This window comes from Plasmodium yoelii (assembly GCF_900002385.2).
Source record: "Plasmodium yoelii strain 17X genome assembly, chromosome: 14".
NCBI lineage: Eukaryota > Apicomplexa > Aconoidasida > Haemosporida > Plasmodiidae > Plasmodium > Plasmodium yoelii.
Window position 1 is genome coordinate 1,872,133 of NC_036186.2, and position 21,784 is coordinate 1,893,916.

General features: G+C 23.4%; 7 protein-coding genes across 7 annotated transcripts; 6 read left to right on the top strand and 1 right to left on the bottom strand.

The window, feature by feature from the left end:
• Positions 1-640: 640 nt before the first annotated feature.
• PY17X_1447800 (sun-family protein, putative) lies at positions 641-1,874 on the top strand (the record flags this gene model as incomplete). The annotated part of the gene is made up of 2 exons (XM_718883.1): positions 641-876; positions 980-1,874. 2 exons carry the CDS (start codon positions 641-643, stop codon positions 1,872-1,874), a joined length of 1,131 nt encoding a protein of 376 aa, XP_723976.1.
• A 1,820-nt stretch (positions 1,875-3,694) lies between these two features.
• On the top strand, positions 3,695-5,861 carry PY17X_1447900 (protein transport protein SEC13, putative; the record flags this gene model as incomplete). Its single annotated transcript, XM_022957637.1, has 2 exons — positions 3,695-5,045; positions 5,140-5,861. The coding sequence occupies 2 exons, from the start codon at positions 3,695-3,697 to the stop codon at positions 5,859-5,861; spliced, it is 2,073 nt and encodes a 690-aa protein (XP_022812994.1).
• Positions 5,862-7,340: 1,479 nt separating this feature from the next.
• On the top strand, positions 7,341-9,227 carry PY17X_1448000 (pre-mRNA-splicing regulator, putative; the record flags this gene model as incomplete). The annotated part of the gene is made up of 2 exons (XM_724262.1): positions 7,341-7,430; positions 7,653-9,227. 2 exons carry the CDS (start codon positions 7,341-7,343, stop codon positions 9,225-9,227), a joined length of 1,665 nt encoding a protein of 554 aa, XP_729355.1.
• A 1,501-nt stretch (positions 9,228-10,728) lies between these two features.
• Positions 10,729-13,149, top strand: PY17X_1448100 (extragenic suppressor of the BimD6 mutation; the record flags this gene model as incomplete). Its single annotated transcript, XM_724261.1, has 1 exon — positions 10,729-13,149. The coding sequence occupies one exon, from the start codon at positions 10,729-10,731 to the stop codon at positions 13,147-13,149; it is 2,421 nt and encodes an 806-aa protein (XP_729354.1).
• A 528-nt stretch (positions 13,150-13,677) lies between these two features.
• PY17X_1448200 (conserved Plasmodium protein, unknown function) lies at positions 13,678-17,408 on the top strand (the record flags this gene model as incomplete). Its single annotated transcript, XM_022957638.1, has 8 exons — positions 13,678-13,692; positions 13,816-13,875; positions 13,983-14,102; positions 14,235-14,296; positions 14,384-14,433; positions 14,521-14,627; positions 14,876-15,218; positions 15,385-17,408. The coding sequence occupies 8 exons, from the start codon at positions 13,678-13,680 to the stop codon at positions 17,406-17,408; spliced, it is 2,781 nt and encodes a 926-aa protein (XP_022812995.1).
• Positions 17,409-18,586: 1,178 nt separating this feature from the next.
• PY17X_1448300 (ras-related protein Rab-2, putative) lies at positions 18,587-19,886 on the top strand (the record flags this gene model as incomplete). Its single annotated transcript, XM_720596.1, has 7 exons — positions 18,587-18,635; positions 18,721-18,859; positions 18,984-19,067; positions 19,246-19,447; positions 19,534-19,602; positions 19,691-19,742; positions 19,840-19,886. The coding sequence occupies 7 exons, from the start codon at positions 18,587-18,589 to the stop codon at positions 19,884-19,886; spliced, it is 642 nt and encodes a 213-aa protein (XP_725689.1).
• Positions 19,887-20,550: 664 nt separating this feature from the next.
• PY17X_1448400 (conserved Plasmodium protein, unknown function) lies at positions 20,551-21,666 on the bottom strand (the record flags this gene model as incomplete). The annotated part of the gene is made up of 1 exon (XM_720597.1): positions 20,551-21,666. One exon carries the CDS (start codon positions 21,664-21,666, stop codon positions 20,551-20,553), a length of 1,116 nt encoding a protein of 371 aa, XP_725690.1.
• Positions 21,667-21,784: the final 118 nt, after the last annotated feature.

Here is a 21,784-nt window from a genome sequence, read left to right on the forward strand (position 1 = left end):
AATTTTACAAATTTTTTTTTATTTATAGCAGTCCAAAAAACATCACAATTTGTGGAGAAAATTATTTATATATATATATGTATACATAATATGAGCACTAATACATATATATTTACTTTTTTCTCGTGACTTAAATATACAAACATTTATAGGTGAATATGTTTTTTATTTTTGTTAACTATTGTAAAAAAAAAAACGACAATAAATTGATGAATTTCATAAAAATGATTTAACTATAATTAAAAGTACACAATGATATGATTTTTTTTTTCTTTTTAGTTACATTCAAAAATTTGGTGATGTTCTAAGAATGCAATTCCATGCAACTTAATTTTATTCGCATTTTCATATAAGAGAGAATATATTATGTTATTTACAATAAACTTAAAGGAATAAACTTTTTTATTTTATTATATAACATTTGGAAATTAGTAAAATATTATAGAAATATTAATTATGAAAAAAATATAAAGTTTATAGGAATATTGGTATATATAAAAAACGGTATTATAAACACCCACTATTTCAGTGATTGCTATCATATGGTTGGTATAATGTTATCTTTTAGTAAAATAAAAAAGAAAAACATAAAATATAATACAATATAATAATAGATTATATTACTACATATTACAATATAATGAATAGTACCAGATTGCGTCACATTGAAAATGCATTAAATAATTTTAATTTCATGTCCCCTTTGGACATTTATATGCGTTTATATTTTAAAAGTAATAACATAAAGAATAGAGATAAACCTTATATTTCAGAACATGTCTACAACATTATAAAAAATAAAACTCTTTTGGCATACCTATCTTCCCCTGTTTCATTGTACACCAATATAATAAAAACATATTTTTCATCGGATAAGTAATAACACAAATAAAGCCATATAAAATATATATGTATATATTTATTTAGGCATTAAACTTATCATAAATTTATAATATATATTTTTTCCGATAAATTGCAGATGGAAATACGAAATGAATAATGAGAAAATTCCTGCACATGTCAGGTACTCTTTCCCAAAGGAATTATATGACCAACTTGTAAACTGTTATGGTGAAAAAAAAAGCATTACTTTAATGTCGATTTTGAATGAAAAGGCGCCTATTTTTTTACGAGTTAATACTAATAAAATATCTAGAAATGATTTGTATAAAAATTTAATGAGCAAAGGTATTAGTGTTGAGAAGTGCGTAAATTCCCCAAGTGGATTATTATTAACAAAAAATCAAATATTAAAAAATATTCATGAATACAAAAAAGGGTATTTTGAAATTCAAGATGAAGCAAGTCAAATAGTTAGTTCAAAAATACCTGTCAAACCAGGTGATAAAGTACTTGATTATTGTGCTGGGTCAGGTGGAAAAACATTAGCTTTTTCAGGTTCTATGGAAAATACAGGGAAAATATATTTACATGATATACGAGATAGAATGTTATCACAAGCAAAAATTCGATTAAGGCGTGCTGGAATTCAAAATTATATTCTTTTAAACTCAAATCATATTTTATTAAAAAAATTATTTGGATATATGGATATCGTAGTTGTTGATGCTCCATGTACTGGTACAGGTGCATTAAGAAGAAACCCAGAAATGAAGTATAAATTTACAAATGAAAAATTGTATGAATATATGAATTTACAAAGAAAAATTTTTGAAAAAGCTTTATTTTATCTTAAAAAAAATGGTAAAATTGTATACATAACATGTAGTATATTGGATGCTGAAAATGTGCATCAAGCAAAATATTTTTGTCAAAAACACAACCTTTATTTATCTGAGCCGCCATTTCATTCTTTGCCACAATCGAAATCCATGGATGGTTTTTTTTTAGCGATTTTTGAACGGAAAGAATGATAAAGTACTAGTGAGATATGATAACAAAACTCATTATTTGTGTATTACATATATATATATGTGTATTATATTTAATATTTTTTTTTTGTAAATTAAAAAAATGGAATTACAATACAACAAAATAACGGAATAATTTAATTCATAGTAAAGCGTTTTTTTGATTAATTCATTTTAATCATTTCATATATTTTAAAAATCCGTTTTTTAGTGTAAAATGTTAATGTCATTTCTCATTGTACCTATTCCTTATTTTCTTGTGTTTTAGTTTCATTTTTTTTTTATAATTATGATATTTACAACTGTATGAATATGGGTAAACCATTTAATGTTTTGTAATTTAAATAAGTTGAATATGTATATTCTGTCTAAGTCCATATATACATATATAACGAGGTATGCTTCCAATATTGTTTTTAGGAAGTATACATTTTTTTAAGCAACTTATTTGCATTATTTTTTATTCCAAATAAAATTATAAATATTTTACAGATAAACCAAACTAAAATTATTTTATTTATCAAAAGTTTTATTGTTTTATTTTTTTTAAATGTTATTAATCAAGCTACACAATGAACATTTAAAAACTTCAAAATATACATTATGATTTTTTTTTGCCTTAATTTTTTTACAAATTACGTAAATAAATGTGGTATTTAAATGAAATATATATTATTGTCCACACTCATTTGTTCTATTATTTTTTCTTTACGTACAATATTGTCATAATGTTTTACAGCGTTATAAGTTCAAGATATCAGGAAAATATTTTAACCATAACATTTGCAATATAATAAAGCAAAGGTGTCTTAGTTTTCTTTTTTGTGAAATCATAATATGGAAATAAAAAATAAATAAATAAAAATTTCACAACCTTAAACCATTTTCATAATTTCTTCACAATAAAGATTTTTTTAAAACTTTAGAAAATTGTACCTATTCTTATGTATATAATATATTTTTAACTAAAACATTTTTTAAATAAAATATGTATGAAATTGTTTAATAATTTCGATTCATTGATTATTTTCAAATTAATGTTTTTAATTTTAGCGTTATATATATATAATATTTTTAAGGTTAAGGCTATGTAATAATGTATTTATAAGGGGCAAATGTTTGGGAGTGCGAATATATTATGCATACCAATATGTATAATTCGTGGCTGGGTGATAATAAATTAAAAAAAAAAAAAAAATTATATATTTTTAAATTTATGGGATAGAAGAAATTACAAAGCATATATTATAAGGTATTATTTTATTTTTATTTGATATTTTATACAATTATATTTTTTATTGTTTTTCTTTTCTTTCTTTTTTTAGATTTAATTGTTTTTTTTACATGTTTATTTCCTTGCTCAATTTTTGCTTGTAAGAATTCGCGGGAGTACGAATTTTTACCCTCAATATATAACCAGAAAAATTGAAAAGTTCAATTTTTGCTCTTTGAATTTTGATGTACTTATATTTGTCATGTATAGGTACATGATTACAAGCAAATTTTGTTTATTACCCTTTTGAGGAAATAAAAAATATTTATATATACTTTTATATGTTCACATACATATATATGCATCTACGTATGCATGATAAAATGTAACCAGTAAAACGTTGTCGTGACTTTTTTTCCGTTGCTAACGACACTTTTAGTATTGTATATATAAATGCATACTTACGGGACATATTTAACTATTTTCCGAATCATTAACTCGCATTTTTATGTGCTTAACTGATAAGCATATATATATATTTACTATATATATATTTACTATTTTATTTACTTTTTTCTTTTGAACGGCTAAATTATTTGTGAAACTGAAGATGAGCGAATTAATTGTATTTGATTCAAATCACACCAAATCAATTAACGATTGTGAATTAGATTATTATAGCAAGAAATTGGCAACATGCTCTAATGACAATACTGTAAAAATATTTGATGTAAGTTTGGCAAGAGAGCCTGTATGTATAGCTGAGATAAGAGATCATACTTCTGCTGTTTGGAAGGTATGTTGGTCTCATCCAAAATATGGAAGCTTGTTAGCTAGCTGTTCTTATGATAAAAGTGTTATAATATATAAAGAAGTGAGTATAAATAGATATGATATGATATATATAAATAATGAACATAAAAGTAGTGTTAATTATATTGAATGGTCTCCATCGGAATATGGTTTACATTTAGGATGTGCATGTTTAGATGGGACTTTAAGTATAATATCTTATAATTTTAATAAAGGATCAACTGAAGGGGGTTGGTATAAAAATAGTGTAAGAGCCCATTTAAATGGTGTATCATGTTTAAGTTGGGAAAAGCCATTTAATTTGATATCAGAAAATAAAAACTTAAATGATACTAATGATGCTATAAATTCATTTAAATTAGTTTCTGGAGGATATGACAATCAAGTTATTATATGGATGTTTGACAATAATACAAAAGAGTTTCATAAAATATTTCAAATGAATGATAAACCTCATAATTCATTAATAAAAGATGTTGCATGGAGGCCTAATTTAAATGATTCTACAAATATGATCGCATCTTGTTCGGATGAAAAAATCGTTATATTATGGATAGAAGATGCAAGTAATAATAGGTGGAAAAATGGGCAAATTATAAAATTGGAACATAAAGTTCATAAAATTAGTTGGTCTCCAAATGGAACTATATTAGCAATAGCATGTAGCAATGAAAATTCTTATTTATATAAAGAAAATATGGAAGGTGTTTGGGAAGAAATATGTAATTTATCAGATAATGAAAAGAAAAAAATGAGCGAAAGCGTTGCTAATGTTAATAATGTCGATGTACCCCTAGAAAATACTGATAACATGAATGTATATAATAACAATCCACCATATATGAATACAGAAGGTCAACATATGTTAAACAATAATATGAATTATTCTAATCAAATAAATAATATGCCATATGGCAATGAAATGGTAGATAATTCTAAAATTCCTAAAAATATGAATGTAAATAATCCAATGATGCAAGAGGAACAAAACATGTTAAAACATTCATCATTACAAGGTCCACCTCCAACTATACCAAATAATACATTTAAAAATAATCCCTATGGCCAAGGAACTTCCCCCCTTGCTCCACCTCTAAACCCTAATCCAATGAATCCAAATATGGCTCCTCCGAAAAACGTCCCATTAGGTATGTAGATGGAGAACATAATTTTGTACATGTGGAAAATACATATATCGCAAAAAATTAATAAAATGTGTTTTTTTTTTTTTTTTTTTTGTAGGTTCTGTACCCCCACCACAACTAAACCCAATTGAGAAAACTCAATCTTCTGATAATCCTAATTTTCCAGGCCAACAAATACCAAACCAAATGAACAATGCAAGTGGTGCATTGAAATATCCTCCAGATCAACAAACACCTCAAATGCCAGTAAATAATATGCCTAATAATAATACATATAGTTTTAACCCAATGAATAATAAGCCAAATATTCCTCCATCGCCTCCACATATGGTTGGAGTACCAAATGCCCCACCAATGGGACCACCACATGCAGCATTTCAAAAAGGATCTACTGATTCATTACAATACCCACCCCCAATTCCAAATGCTAATAATAATATGAATAATAATTCACAAATTATACCACCAAATTTTTCAAAAATACCAAACCCAATGAATCCAGGTCAATTTCCAAATATGAATGAAAATAAATCGAGTTTTAGTTCACAGCAAATACCTGGTCCACCTCCTCCAGCATTTCCACCAACATCTAATGAAACAAGTGGAATGAATAAAGTTGGAAATTTTCCAAATTATAATGCAAATATGATGAATAATCCAAATGCTCCTCCTCTAAAAAATATGAGTACAAGCAATTGCCCACCAATGAATTATGGTCAATCCCCACCACCTCCAATGAATCCAGCAAATGATCCAAATTATATGAAAACAAATATGCAGTATAATTCATATCCTAATTATAATTATCCACGTCAATGAATATAGAATCAGAATAACATAATAAAACAAAGTGATATGAATCGGAACAGAATCATTTTACTTTTAAGTTTTTCAGTGAACATTTTTTTTTATATTATCATAGAGTCATAAATAATTTTATGCTATTGCATAAGCATATAGCATATTTTAATGCTCGAGCAAACAAGGAAGAATAAAAAAAAAATATTTTATTCCTTTTTGAAACTCTCTTATGTCTACCTTTTAAGTTATATATCTGTGTGTACATGTGAACATATGTGCATGTATGTATTTTTTTATATTATAATTATTATATAGAATATACTATTTGTACAAAATTCATCGACCAACTTTTTACGAACTCTTCAATATTTTTTAAACAGATAAAATTAAAAAAAATGGATACAAGTAGAACATATAAACATAATTATATGTATTAATATTTTTTACTAAAATAAAAATTCGAAAAAACAAAAAATAATTATAGATTACATTTTTGTGTTTTTTTTCAATAATTTTATTTTTATATGTTAAATAAAAGGGTAAAGCATAAAATTTCAAAAGGTACAATTTTTTCGTTTTTTTAATAAATATTTTTTATATTTTTCCCTAATTAATATATATTGTGCGCCAAAAAAAAATATACACTTAGAAATATTTCAAGGGATATCCTTAATTTAATAATTTTGTACAATTTTTATTAACCTAAGATTTTATCTGTATTTTAAATTTCTTTGTATCCTTATTTGCTCTATTGTATTTAAATATTAATATATGGATATTCGTCAAAATGTGTTTCGCATACATAATTATATACATATGAAGCAATTTTAAATTTTCGAGGAGAAAAAAATATATTATAATAATAAACTTGTTAATTATTTGTTTATAAAAAAAATTGAAAAGCAAATTAAAACTTGGAATAATAAATTTTGTAAAAAATATGTAGGTACATTTCCGCTAATATATTTGAAATAGTATTGTATGAATATTAAATACATATAAATATATTATATATAGGTTTTTTTTTTCTTTTGCGCCCCTTTTAATTTTTTCATTATTGATACCCTCAAAATTCAAATTCTTTGAAACTAATTTTAGGTATAACTTAATAAATATAAATTAATATAATATATATTGGAATTTAAATATTTTTTTAATTTTTGGCAATTATTAATTGAACTTTTCAAAATGATGAGGAATCAATGCGTTTTTTCATAACATATAAAATATATTTAATCTTGAGTTCGTATATCATATATATGGTATATATAACATACTATACTTATATTGTATATGTATGTTATATATACCATATATATGAATTCATCAAATTATATCACATTATAATATATATCTTGTATCATTTGTGCAATTCATATCTACACCATATGCATAAAAATATATGTTCCTATGGTAATCACTGGTAAGGAATTCGATTTTTAAAAAAAAACAAAACATAAATTTGCAAAAAATAATAATACAGTAAATATTATAAAAATGTCTCAAGAAAACCCTTATGCAATTATTAATGATGAAACAAATGATTGTGCAGAAGATAATTTAAATGAGTATCTTAATGAGTTTAAGGTAAAAAAAAAAAAAATTAAAAAAAATAAAAAGTGAGCATAAATGGTTTATTCTATAGAATGTTTCCTATTCATAAAATAGCCTCCTATATTTATGTATGGGGTATGGTTTCCCCCCTCATGAAACTGTATATATATTATATATATATAATGTATATATGAAATAAAATACGTTTGCGATATAATAATATTCCTATTTTTCCCCTCCTATTTTAACCTTCAGAAAAGAGAGCATGTGTACCTTGCATGTATATCTTCCCTGGAAAAGGAAATATGTCAGTTCCATACATATTTGAATGAATGGAGAAGTATGCATATGTATGAAGATGAAGATGGGAAGTCATCAAAAGATATAATAAATATAAATTCTCTGAGAAATATATTAATTGATCCATCTATAAATTTAGAAATAAAAGAATTGCGACAAAAAATCTACGAAATAACAAGAAAATGTAATATAGCCGAAGAAAAATTACAAGGATGCACATTTGATGCTCAAGCAACAGCAGGTCAAAGACTTATTAGTAAATGTAAAAAGTTGCAAGATGAAAATTATGAATTAGGTAAAACATTAGAAGAAAATACATTACAACCAATATCAATACAAATAATAAATTTAAAACAACAAATATCTTTTTATAAAAATGAATTAAAAGCATTAAAGGAATTAAATGTAGATATCGATGAAGATAATGAATTATTAAGTCAACAATTAGCAGATTTAACAAAAAAATATACAAAAATTGCTGAACAAAATAATAAATTAGAAAAAAAAAATACAAGATTAAATAAATATATTAATAAATTAAAGTCAAAATTAAATAAATCTGATTTACCAATTGAAGAAAATGGTAATTATAAAAAAGGTCAAACTTATGAAGAAGATTATCGTAGTCATGATGAAAATATCATAAATCATAATAGTCCCAGTGATAATCGTGAAAATGACAGTAATTATGGAAAGGATTATAATAAAGATAATTATAAGGGAGAATATAATGATGATGAATATTCATCTACAAATATACGAAACAAAAAACATCGAATCCACAAATATAATGACGTAGGATCTCATAGAGGAATGTCTGAACCATATAACTCACGTGAAAGAGCAGACATGCATAATATGTACGGACATGATGAAGATTATGAAATGAATGAATCAAATTATAGAGACAGAAAACATAGTGGTGATGAAGAAGACTATACATATGAGAATGATGATAATTATAGAAAGCGAAACTCATATGATAGCAGAGAACGGAAGTACAGGAAAACGGATCGAAGTCATCACAGAGATAAGAAATATGATAAGTATAAAATAAAGAGCAAAGAAAAAAGCAGAAAAGATAAGACCCGAGATAGAGATAGAGATAGGGATAGAGATAAGGATAGAGATAAGGATAGAGATAAGGATAGAGGTAGGGATAAAGATAGAGATAGGGATAGAGATCGGGATCGAGATAGAGATAGGGATAGAGATAAGGATAGAGATCGAAATAGAGAAAAAACAAAAGAGAAAGAGAAAGAAAAAGAAAAGGATAAAGATAAAGATAAAATGAAAAATAAATACAAAAGTAAAACCAAAGAAAAAACAAAAGGAAAAGGTAAACGAGATAGTGATTATGATAATAGTAATTATTCTGAATCGAAAAAAAAAAATATAAAAGATCGTGATAGTAATGATCATAGAGATTTTTCGAGAACAGACAAAGCGGATCATTCAAACATGCCAAAAAACGATGACACTAATGACAAAAACAGTGAACACGATAGATATGTGTATTTATATAAATAATAAATTTTCACACATATATGTATATGTTTTATATAAATTGTTTTATGTAAACTTTATTATTACAATGTTCAACACTAATTTATCAATGCAATATTTATTGCAATATCTTTCCTCATATCTTTTTTTAATTTGCCCTATTACTATTTTATTTTTTTCGTTGTCATGCTTCCTTTTTTCAATATTATTTCTGTATACCTTATTTTTTAATTAAAACATATTTGAATGAATTGTTGCATTTTACTACTATTTATTTACTCTATATATATATATTTCCTTTTCCTAATTTATAATACCATTTTTTGGTTAAAATATTAAAAAAAAACATTTATTCCAATCTTTTATTTGTTGTTTCCCCACCGTTTCCTTTTTGTATCACAGGGCAAATCTCATTGCCTTGCTAGCAAATTTTACATATATATATATATATATATATATATATAAGGGTTGTGAATTATGACATAGTTTATCCATTTATTTATTTTTATATTGTTTTCCCCCTCTTAATCGAAAAAGGGAGAAGCACATGACACAGATATATATGTATAGTTATCAAAATTGGTGGTGTAATATATATAAATAGAAACAGATAATCTAAAAATTGGAAAAAGCAGTAAAATATATTAGTCTGCAAAATATTTTTTTTTTGATAATTGAATATGAAATTGTAGAAAATTGCATCATATACATATATAATAACCCTTTTGATATGCAAATATTATTATTACATAACAGTATATATTATTCTACGTATTTATAGAGGGTGGTACGCATATATTAATTTTATTTTATTTCTTTTTATTTTATCGTTTTAACTGTATTTCTCATTAATTAAGTTTAATTTAATTAAATTTAATTTAGATTATTTTTTTTTATTATTAATTAATTTTATTTTATTATTTTAATATATTTTTTATAATTATAATAATTACGTAGAAGGGCAACTCGCTATATATTTCCGCTTGAAAATATTTTAAGTTAATTCCAAGTGTTGTACAACGATATATATGTTGAGAGTATCTCCAAACTTTATAAAAGAAGTCATATAAATATATAGAAAATAAATAAACAAATAAAATGAAACCAATAATAATAATATATTTAAACAAAAATAAAATAAGGATTTGAAGAAGGTTATATTATAAGAAAAACAAAATTTTTTCAACACAAAATTTATTTATTCTTTGTTTTTATTTGAATAAATTTGTATAAATATTTGTATATATTTTTTTCAACATGTTCATATAACATTGGAGAAATCTAAGTAGATATATTATGTTTCTGGGAATGAAATAAAAAGGACACGTTTTGTATATATACCATCATTCGTTTTACGCATATGTAGTTTAAGAAGTTTTAATATATCATATGTACATATAATAGTGGAGAAATATATATATATATTGGATAGCGATTTTGTTCCATTCCCCATTTGAAGCTTTTCCATCTGACAATTTTACAAATCCATTACATATTATTACGTTAGCTTTTTATTAATGTATAAATGGATAAGGAAGATAAACAAACAGTTTATGGGACGGAGAAAAACCGAAATTCGAATGAAAAATTCGAAAATTATGGATATCAAAAGAAAATAAGTAATGTTGTTAAAAATTCATTAATTAAAGGAGAAAAAACTGCTTATAAATTTCGAAACAGAGGATTAACACGTGACAAAAGAGCAACTGTTAATTCAGTACTAGATAATAGAACTTTACTTATTTTAAAAAAATTAAAAAATACTTTTTTTAATGAAATATATGGAGTAGTTAGTTCTGGAAAAGAAGCATTTGTATTTAATGCTCATAAGATTTTAAGTAATGAAGAAATAAAAAGTGTGAAAGAAATTTTATTCAGATATGCAAAAAAATGGAATACAGATAAAAGAGAGATAAATGAAAACGTCGATTTTGAAATAAATAACGTAACTAATGATTTATCAGAAATTTCAAAATGTGTAGAAATAAATGATGTTAGTGATTGTAAAGAAAATATTGATAGTGATGAAAATGAAGAAGAATCATTTGAAGATCCTTCAGAAACTGAATCATTAAAAATAAATGATTTATTGAGGAACAATGAAAAAAGGGAAATATTAGAATTCGAAAACAATCAAACTGAAATAATTGACATAAAAAATGAAATTAATGTTTTTGATATAATAGACCAACTAGATAAATTAATATATAAAGATGAAAACTATATTTCTGATATATTGGAAAATAAAAAAATTGCTGTATCATTTGCTACAAAAATTTATAATACATCTATTTTAGTTTTTAAAAAAAGATCGAAATATATAGAAGGAGAGTTTCGATTTCGAAATGCGTATACAAAAAATACAAATCCAAGAAAAATGGTAAAACAATGGTCAGAAAAAGAATTTAGAAACTTAAGAAGAATATTAATACATGGATTAAGATGTCCATATCCTTTAGTTTTAAAAAGCAATTTTATTGTTATGAGTATGTTAGGAAATTTAGATGCTTCTTGTTCAAAAATGAAAGATTTAAATGTTTCTATATTAAAATGGAAAGAATTATATATTGAATGTATATGTATTTTAAGATTATTATATTCAATTTGTAAACTTGTTCATGCAGATTTTTCAGAATATAATTTACTATATTTTTATAATCATATATATATTATAGATGTTTCACAATCAATGGAACATGACCATCCTCATTCTTTAGAATTTTTAAAAAGAGATTGTTTAAATATTACAAATTTTTTTAAAAAAAAAATTGGATATGTTAAACATACAAAAAGTACATGGATCAACCAGTTAAATTCGATGTTAATGAGTGCTGGAATAAATCACCCTTTGCCCTCGAATGATAATAATGATGAATCAGTGATAAATAATAATATGATATCTTCAAACATTATTAGTAATACGAATGGAAACTTGAGAACAAATTGTAATAACGAAAATGATATTGATCATACTATGGAATGTGATAAAGAGGACATAAATAAAAAACTTTCAGATGATGATTTTTATAATAATGTACAAGTTCTTCCTTTGAAAAAATTATTTGAATATATTGTATCTGCTAACTTACCTGAACATATAACATATTTTATGGAAAATGACAAAAAGGAAATATATATAAACCCTTTAGAAATGTTATACCTTGAATTATTTGGGACAATAAAAAATTCAACTCCAATACCTAAATTAAATTATGAAAAAATAAAACAAAATATGATATATTTTGAAAAATTAAAAAGAGCTACATGTTACTATGTAACAAAAATGGAACCACAAAATAGATTGCGTTTGAAAAAAAACCCAAATAAAGTTCAAGTAGAAGAACAAGTTTTTTTAAGCTCATGGACCCCAATGTATTTAAATGAAATCAAAGATATTAGGAGTATTGAAAAGGATTTAAAGCTCTTAAAAAAGGGGAAATCGATAGTTATGAATTTAAAGCAAAATTATACTAATGGCAATAATAATAATGATAATAATAATGATAATGATAATAACAATTCCGTCGAACAAAATAATAAGGATAATCATGATGATCTGAATAATGATATTTGCAAAAATCATGTTCAAAAAAAAGAGACAATTATGTCACATATGCAAGAGGAAAATCTCGAAATTTCTCAAACACAAGTTGAGCAAAATGAAGATCTATATTATGAAGAAAATGAAATTGAAGAAAATCACGAAAATGTACAATTATCCGAAGAATTGTCTGATGAAGAAAAATCAGTTATACTAGGTGATGAAAATAATAGTTCTACCAATGATCAGGAAGAGGTGAAATTTAAAGGAATAATTCCGGAGGGTGTTACCAGAAAAGAGTGGAGTAAATTAGTGAAAGAACAAAATCGAGAAAAAAGGAAACATAAAATTCCAAAATACCAGAAAAAAAAAAAAAAAAAAAAAGCGCATTTAAAAAAAAAATAATATAAAGAGAAATATTTGCTTTAAAGGATATATTTGTTTACTCTGTATGTACATGCATATTTGTATGTATATATATATATTTGCATTAATTTTAATATTTTTTTTTCAGTTGTTTCCATTGTTTATATGATATTAAGAATATCTCCTTATGTTTTTATATGCATATATATTGCGTTTTGATTATGTCTTAAATACCTTGATTAAATATTTTGATAATTTAGTCAAATCATAATTTTTCGATTTTTTCGCTGTAAAAATGTAGCTAAAAACTAGTCATTTTACATAATTAAATTTATTTATATATTTTTTTATTGTTTTTAATCATATTTTTGTAATAAATACAGTAAAAGAAAAACATGTGAACAACATTTGTATTTACATATTTAAGAATTATAAATATTCGTTAATTTTTTTATTTTTAATAACATATTTTATAAAGAATTTAATTTAAAAACGAAACTTAATAAATAAATACACATAAAAATGTGTTTTAATGTCATTCTACAATTTTAAATCAATTTGATATAAATGAATTTTTCTGCGGTATAATAAATTTATAAAAAAAAATTAACGAAAGTTGTTTATATGTCTTTTGGATAACTTTTTAAGAAATATTAACTATTTATAAAGTTGTAATCCATTTTACTCACACCCTTCTTTTTTTAGTTTCCTGCCAGCACTTTAAGGAAAGGAGTTCATAGGCAAAGAACTATCGAACAGACAAAAGTAATAAAACATGAATGAATCTAATTCATCATAAAAACAATAAAAAAATATAAATTTATGTTAGAAAACATAAAATATAAAATAAATTATTATGTTTTATTATTTAGGAAAATAGTGGAATAACCAAATTTTTTTTAAAAGATTTAATAAAAGAATCCCTTCTTGAAAATGATGACATTTCAGAGGGAAATAAAACAAAGAATACCGAAAAAAAATTTAATGAGCATGTAAAAAAATTTTTAATACAATAATATTAAAAGATGTTATTTATATAAAACATGTATGTTTAGGTCATATGGATACACCTATATATACATGTAAATATAATATATTTTCGTTGTTCTTTTCACTAAAAACAGGACAAACATCAATCATTTAATGTATCATATACATGGGAAACTGATGCAATAAGTGGGCTAAAGTAAATACGAAATACGATTTAATATATAATTCAACAAATTTAAAGTTACTATAAATTATATATGTGTGTTGTATATACCCTTTTTAGATTTATTAACGTTTTAAATAAGCAAGATAAAAAAAAACTTGGATTTCAATGTAAACTTAAAATTATACAAAGAATAAATGAACATATTACATATAAAAAACAAATATAACATTTATATGATGTATTAATTTTTGAAGGCATTTATTGCAGAGATAAACAACTTTTTAAAAAGAAAAGCAGTGTCCTATATCACATGGTTACATTTAATCATGGTTTAAAATCAAGTATTGTAGAAGATTTAAAGGTATTACTTCATTATTGCATCTTATTTTTTTTAACATGAGCATATTGAACAAATCTTATTCCATTCATACTTGTTTTATTTTTTATTCATTTAATGATCACGCACATCATTACATTATTTCACTGTGCAATTGTATTTATTCCATTCTTTATCCATTTGTTTGTTTCTATATATACGCATATTCGTATTAATTAATATGTATATACATTTTTATACATTTTTAATATTCATTCTTTTTGTAATCCAAGTTTAATGAGAGAAATCCGTATGAAAGACTAAACTTTATTAACAATTTAAATGTGGAAAAAGGGATTGAAAGTGTAAGAGAAAAGAGAATAGAAAATGAAAGAAAAGAAGAAACCGAAATTTCAAAAAACAATTTCAATGATTACAAGGTTATTAAACTTGAAATAGAATTTGTTTCTACTTTGAATTTATTAACATATGAAGAGCTAGTATCATTATATGTATACTTTTTTCCTGAAAAATTATTTTCAATTAATGAGCATGTAAATAAAGAAAGTATTATTGAAAATTTTTTATTGAGTATAAATTTGATTTCAAAAAAATATTCCAAGACAATTAAAGATGGTATATTTTATATATGAATTATTATATATACATTCTAAAATTTTGTGAAATTTTATTCCGTTTTTCCAACAGTATTACATCTACAAGTGATGTTATTATTCCACTAGTATATATACACACACATATTATTTTTTAATTTTTTTCTTTGTAATTTTCACACTTTTAGCATATAGCCAATCAGTTATTACTAAAGATGAAAATTATATCTCAGTAAATGAATATTTGAAAGAATTAAAATATTCTTTAGAAGTAGATAAGGATTTAGGATGCGAAGATGAGTTAGCAAATGAGATAACTAATAATGATATGAGCATCGAAAATCAAATTTCTGAAAATGTAGTAAATGGAAATAAAGAAAATAAAAAAGAAGACGTAGAAATAAATAATTCAAATGATTCAATAAACGAAGATGCGAAAATAAGTCAAATAAATGAATTAGAAAAGAAGAAGGAGGGAGAAAACATCCAAAATGAAACTAATGAACAAACAGAAAAAATAAAAAACAAATTAGAAACAGAAATATTTGATTCAAAGAATCGTATATTAATAAATATAAATGATTATAATATTTTTAAGCATAATGATAAATTGTTCATCAACTTATCCGAACATAATAAAACAAATGACAACGGAAATGGTGACAATAAAAATAAATGTTTAATGATTAATAGTGAGGACAATAACAAACCCGACGAAAATCAGAATCAATTAAATAGAAGCAATAAATTAAATGAAATTGTTTCATTTGTGAATACAAACAATTATGAACAAAATATACGCATCGATGAAACACAGAAAAACATGCTTAGTATTTTATTGAACACTACAAAAAAAACTAGAAAATATACAAGAGTAAATAATGTAAATAAAAATAACATGACTAATATTCGTAAAAAACCACGAACAAATGAAAACAAGATTAGTTTAACAAATTTAAAATTAAAAGAACAAATAAATCAAGGGTATCTCAACAAGGAAACTTTACTCCTTGCCTTGTTGGAGGACAGAATGGAACATGGGAATAACCGAAGTGTAATCGATAAAAGTGAAGGTAAACAAATTGTGGATACAATAGCAGAACAGAAAGAAGATGAAAAAAACGTTACCACAAAAAATTTGTCACAAACTATAGTAAATTTAATAAAGGGAAATGCAAATAGTGAAAATAAAGATATATATTCTAAAAATCAAAATGATAATATAGAATATAATAATAAAAATAATTGTATAGAAAGTGCCACCAATGACTTGCATAGTTCCTTAATTGTATCGGATATGAAAACCTTAGATGATGATAATAATAAATACAATATTAGTTATGATAAAGAACATATAGAAAATACTCCTATTGAAAAACCTGTTTGTGCAGATAAAGGAAATATAGAAAATACTTCTATTGAACAACCTGTTTGTGCAGATAAAGGAAATATAGAAAATACTTCTATTGAAAAACCTGTTTGTACAGATAAAGGAAATAGTGATGTCATAGTGAGAAGTAATACCGGCAAAAGTAAACAAAACATTGATAATACAACTGAATTGGAAAAACAGCACAGAAGAGAAGAAAATGAAATAAAAGAAATAAAAAACACATGCAACAATTTGGATAATAGTAGTATACATGAAGAAATACAAAACGTTAAGATTCATACTGAAAAAAATGTTGCAGTAGAAGATGAAAAAAATAAATGCGATAATAATGTTAATAATATTAAGACTAGGAGAACTAAAAATATAAATTTAATATGTACTAATGATGTAAACAAAATTAAAAAGACATATAAAATTAATAATAAGCAAAAATTAAAACAAATCAAAATAAAACAATCATTTAATAAAAAAAAAAAAAATTCAAAGAACGATTATTGTGAAATCGTTGTAGATGATAATAAAGGTGCTGCAATAAATAAAAAGAAAGCAAAAGCGAAAGTAGAAGTGGGCGAAAAGATAAAAACGTTCGCAAAAAATAATAAACGTGTTTATAAATCGGATAAAAAACATATAAATGCACCAATTGGAAACGTGTGTATTAAAAAATCAAAAAAAAGAAAACCTGAAAACCTATCTACTTTTTTAAAAAAAGAAGTTAAGGAGTTATGTGGTTTGTCCAATGATAACATAATTAAACACGAGAATATTAATTTTCTTTGCGCACGGTCCCATAGATTATCTAGATATATAAAGAAATGATGTATTATTTTAAAGTATATTTGATTGTGTATATGGTTATAAATATTAATAGTCAGTTTAATTTTTACTTAATTTTATCATTCTTTTTTTTTCTTTTATATTGTAAATATTTTTAGCAATATTGTGAAATTGCATAAACATTTATACCTATGTATGTACATTTATATATAGAATATATTAATGTAAGATTGAATATTATATATATAAACTTTTAATTCACTTTCTTCATTTTATTTTGTTTTTTTATATAGAAAATTATTAATATATTTATATATTTTGAATGGGGTAATTTTACACTGAAATTTTTATATTGATTTTTATAAAATAAAAAATGGCGTTTTCCCCTTTTTTTTAGGGTGGAATTAAATATTAATAATCACATTACCCTCATTATTACGTTTCTCTTATATTTATTTATGTATATTATTATAATATAGGATTATAAAGGAAAAAATATATAATATAGTACAAAATAGTAATTTTAAAAAAAACGGATTATGCTAATTTTATTCATAGTTCTTAACAAATAATAAAGGTTTCTATATAAATCATCGTTATACACAGAATTTTTTTTACTTAGCGTTTTTTTTCCTAATTTTTTTTTTTTTTTTTTAATTTACATAAAATACACATATTATATTATATACAATAATATATGATTTGTATTTATTCCAAAAAATTGTAAGAAGAATTACCGTTAATTCTTTTATACTTTTTTATTCATTTTAAAATATTTACCAAAAAGCAAAAAAACAAAAGATGGAAGAAAAATGAAAACAATAAATATCTATAATAAATGAGTGTTTATACAAATTTATCATTCTTTAAATTAACATTTTAATATTAAACTAAAGTACAAAATTAAAAACATAAAATAATATATAAGAAAACACATATTTTGTGAGATTTATATACGTATAATTTTTTTTTTAAAATAGGGTAATATATATATACAATAAGGATTTTTATACTATATAGAGAGAATAAATCAATAAGTTAAATTTTAATGTTTTTTGTTAAACCGTTATACAGATTTTTTAAATTGTAATTACTTTTTAAAGGATTTGATTTTAAGAATTAAACAAATTAAGCAAAACCAATGAAAATATATTGTTTTAAAGTATAAAAGTATATATTTAAAAAGATATAGAAATTAAAAAATTATAATAAAAATAAAAATGTCTCCTTATGAATACTTGTTTAAGTATATAATAATTGGTGATACAGGTAATTTCAAGAACGTAAATAATTAAATCCTTTCCCCATACAGTAAATAATACAAGTAACATTACTATTTTTAATTTTTTTTAAGGGGTCGGAAAAAGCTGTCTATTGCTACAATTTACAGATAAAAGATTTCGAGCTGATCATGATTTAACAATTGGTGTAGAATTTGGGGCACGATTAATAAACCTAGACAATAAACAAATCAAACTTCAAATATGGGATACGTATATAAATAAAACATAAAATGAATATATATTTGCATTTTTATATAATAAACGTTATGATCATTTGCAATTTTATAGTTTTTGTTATATATACTTATTTTATTATATTATATTTTTTTATTAGTGCTGGCCAGGAATCCTTTAGATCTATAACGAGATCATATTATCGTGGAGCCGCTGGAGCTTTATTAGTTTATGACATAACTAGGTATGTATATGCATAATTTTTACATAACCCTAATAATAAAGTTATGTTTTCACAGTAATAAAGATATATTGGGGATTTTCGCTTCAATTTTACCAAGCTATATATAACAAACAATATTATTTTTATATTATTATTCATTATTGTTTCTTCCTTTTCCTTTTGTATTTGGAATTTATAGAAGAGAAACATTTAACCATTTAAATAGGTGGTTAGATGAAGTTCGACAAAATTCAAATCCACACATGGCTATAATTTTAGTAGGAAATAAATGTGATTTAGAAAGAAGAGAAGTTTCAGCTGAAGAAGGTGCACAATTTGCAAGACAAAATGGATTAATATTTTTAGAAACTTCAGCAAAAACAGCAAAAAATGTTGAAGAGGTACTAAATATTTTTATTTTTTTACATATTCTATGTAAGATGAGCTATTAGTTATATTCCAATCATTCATTTCCTCCTTTTTTTAGGCATTTTTATACACTGCAAGAAAAATATACGACAATATCTTAAATGATGTTTATGACTTAAGTAACGAGGTAATGCGATTTATATTAAATTTTTACATATTTACTTATTTAAACTATTCCTAGTAAACATTTTTGTAAATTAATTTTTTTACTGTAGTCTTACGGAATTAAATACGGACCAAGCAGCCAATATTCAAGGGTGAAATTAGGTAAAACAATTGTAAATAATACAGAGTGCCATTTTACACGCATTTATATAATTATACTTATTTGCATATATATATTTTATTTCGCTTTCCCCTTTAGATATCCCAATGATGTCTGAGTCACGAACATCTTTCAGCTGTTGTTAAGCTTTTGTAATAATTACTGGCACACTTTTTTATAGTTTGTTCATATATAGATTTCTTCTATATAATTAAATATTATGTATAAATGACAAGTATTATATGTAAATTATATTTTTTTTAATGGAATATCATTGCATGATTACCTATTGTTCTTTTTTTTCGTTTTTAGTGTATACATGCTAAATTTGTTCATTTATATTTAAAATTTATATATTTCCTTTTTTTTACTTTGAAATTAAATTTTATTTATTAAAATTAAAAATAAGGGGGAAAAAAGTAACCAAATATTTACTTTTTTTACCTTTCATATTCTATGAGAATTACAATTTAAAAAAATATAAATTAAATTAAATTAAATTAAATTAAGCAGAATAGCATTTTCATTTTTGCGTAGATTAAAAATAGTATACTAAAAAAAATATTAAAAAATATGAAACATAATGTATATGTAGAAAGGGCATTAATTAAAAATGGAAAAAATATATAATAATGAAAGCATATAATGCAGTAAAAAGTTGTATTTATCTGCATCTTAATTTTAATTATTTGTATGTAACGTTTTTTTTATAATGAATTATATATATTAATAATTTTACACACACACACACACACAAAGATTATTCCGTGGATTTTTGAAGTAGATAGTTTAAATCTTATATTAATTTTTTTAATAATTATGAATAGTATCAAAACTGTTTATACTGTATTGACACCAACTATTTTGTTGGTATTTATCATTTAAATTATTATGGTTAAAATCATTATCGATGAAATCACTTTCATTTATATCATCACTGTTATCACTTGTATAACCATATGATGAAGAATAGTTTTCGTTTAAATAGTTTTCATAGTACATATTTTCCAATGTTGTGGTTTCTGTATTATAAACTTCATATATTTTTTTTTTTTTTACCCTTATTCCTCTTTTATATCCTTCATTTAATCTGTGGCTGTTTTTCTCATAATTCCCTTCTAGTTTGCCTTCTTGATCTGTTTCTTCATTGTAGCTTTGTGATGAGGCATCAATTTCTATATTTAAAGTTACGTTTTTATCTTCACTCAAATGATTTTTTAAAAATTTATATTCTCCGGATTTTTTATACATACTTGCATTTATGTACCCATTGTACAAATAGCAATTTTTTATATTTTCATTTACTTCATCTTCGTCATATTCTAACGTTTCAAAATTTAACATACTGTTTCCAAAACATGAGCTGCTATTTGTTGCCTTATCACTTTCAGAACTTTTTTCATATTCACTATATTCAGTTATATTACAATTTGATTCACATCTTACTGGTTTTTCTTTATTTAAAGATGTGTTCAGTTCATCTTGCGGATATGTTTCATTATATAGATTAATTACACAATGTTCATCACTCGATTCCAATGGGCACATTTTCTTTGTGCTATAATCCACATCACTTGTTACTAAATCACTTTTTTTCTTATAACTGTATAGTGTAATTGTGTTTTTTTCTATTTTTTTGTTCATAATATATTTAGAAAACAAATCACTAATAGGGTTTTTTAATTTTACAACTTTATGTTGTTTATTACCAAACTTTGTAATTACATGGTTGCAAATATATTTAACATATAAATTAACAAGGTGTATCTTCCTAGTGTTTATGATTTTACTGAAATAACCCTGAAATATAAGATGCATACATATTTTAGTTGTTTCTTTAATTTCTCCAATGTTATAAATAAAAAGTTTGATCCATTTTTCCCCCAATAATTTATATGTTTCGCTCAAAAACCGTTCCCATAGCATCTTTTATAACTGTTATCAAAAAAAGTTATGACGTTTTCCTTTGAATCATAATTATTCCACTTACAAAGAATTATATGTTACAAAAAATACAATAAAAATGTAAACAAGGTGATGAAAT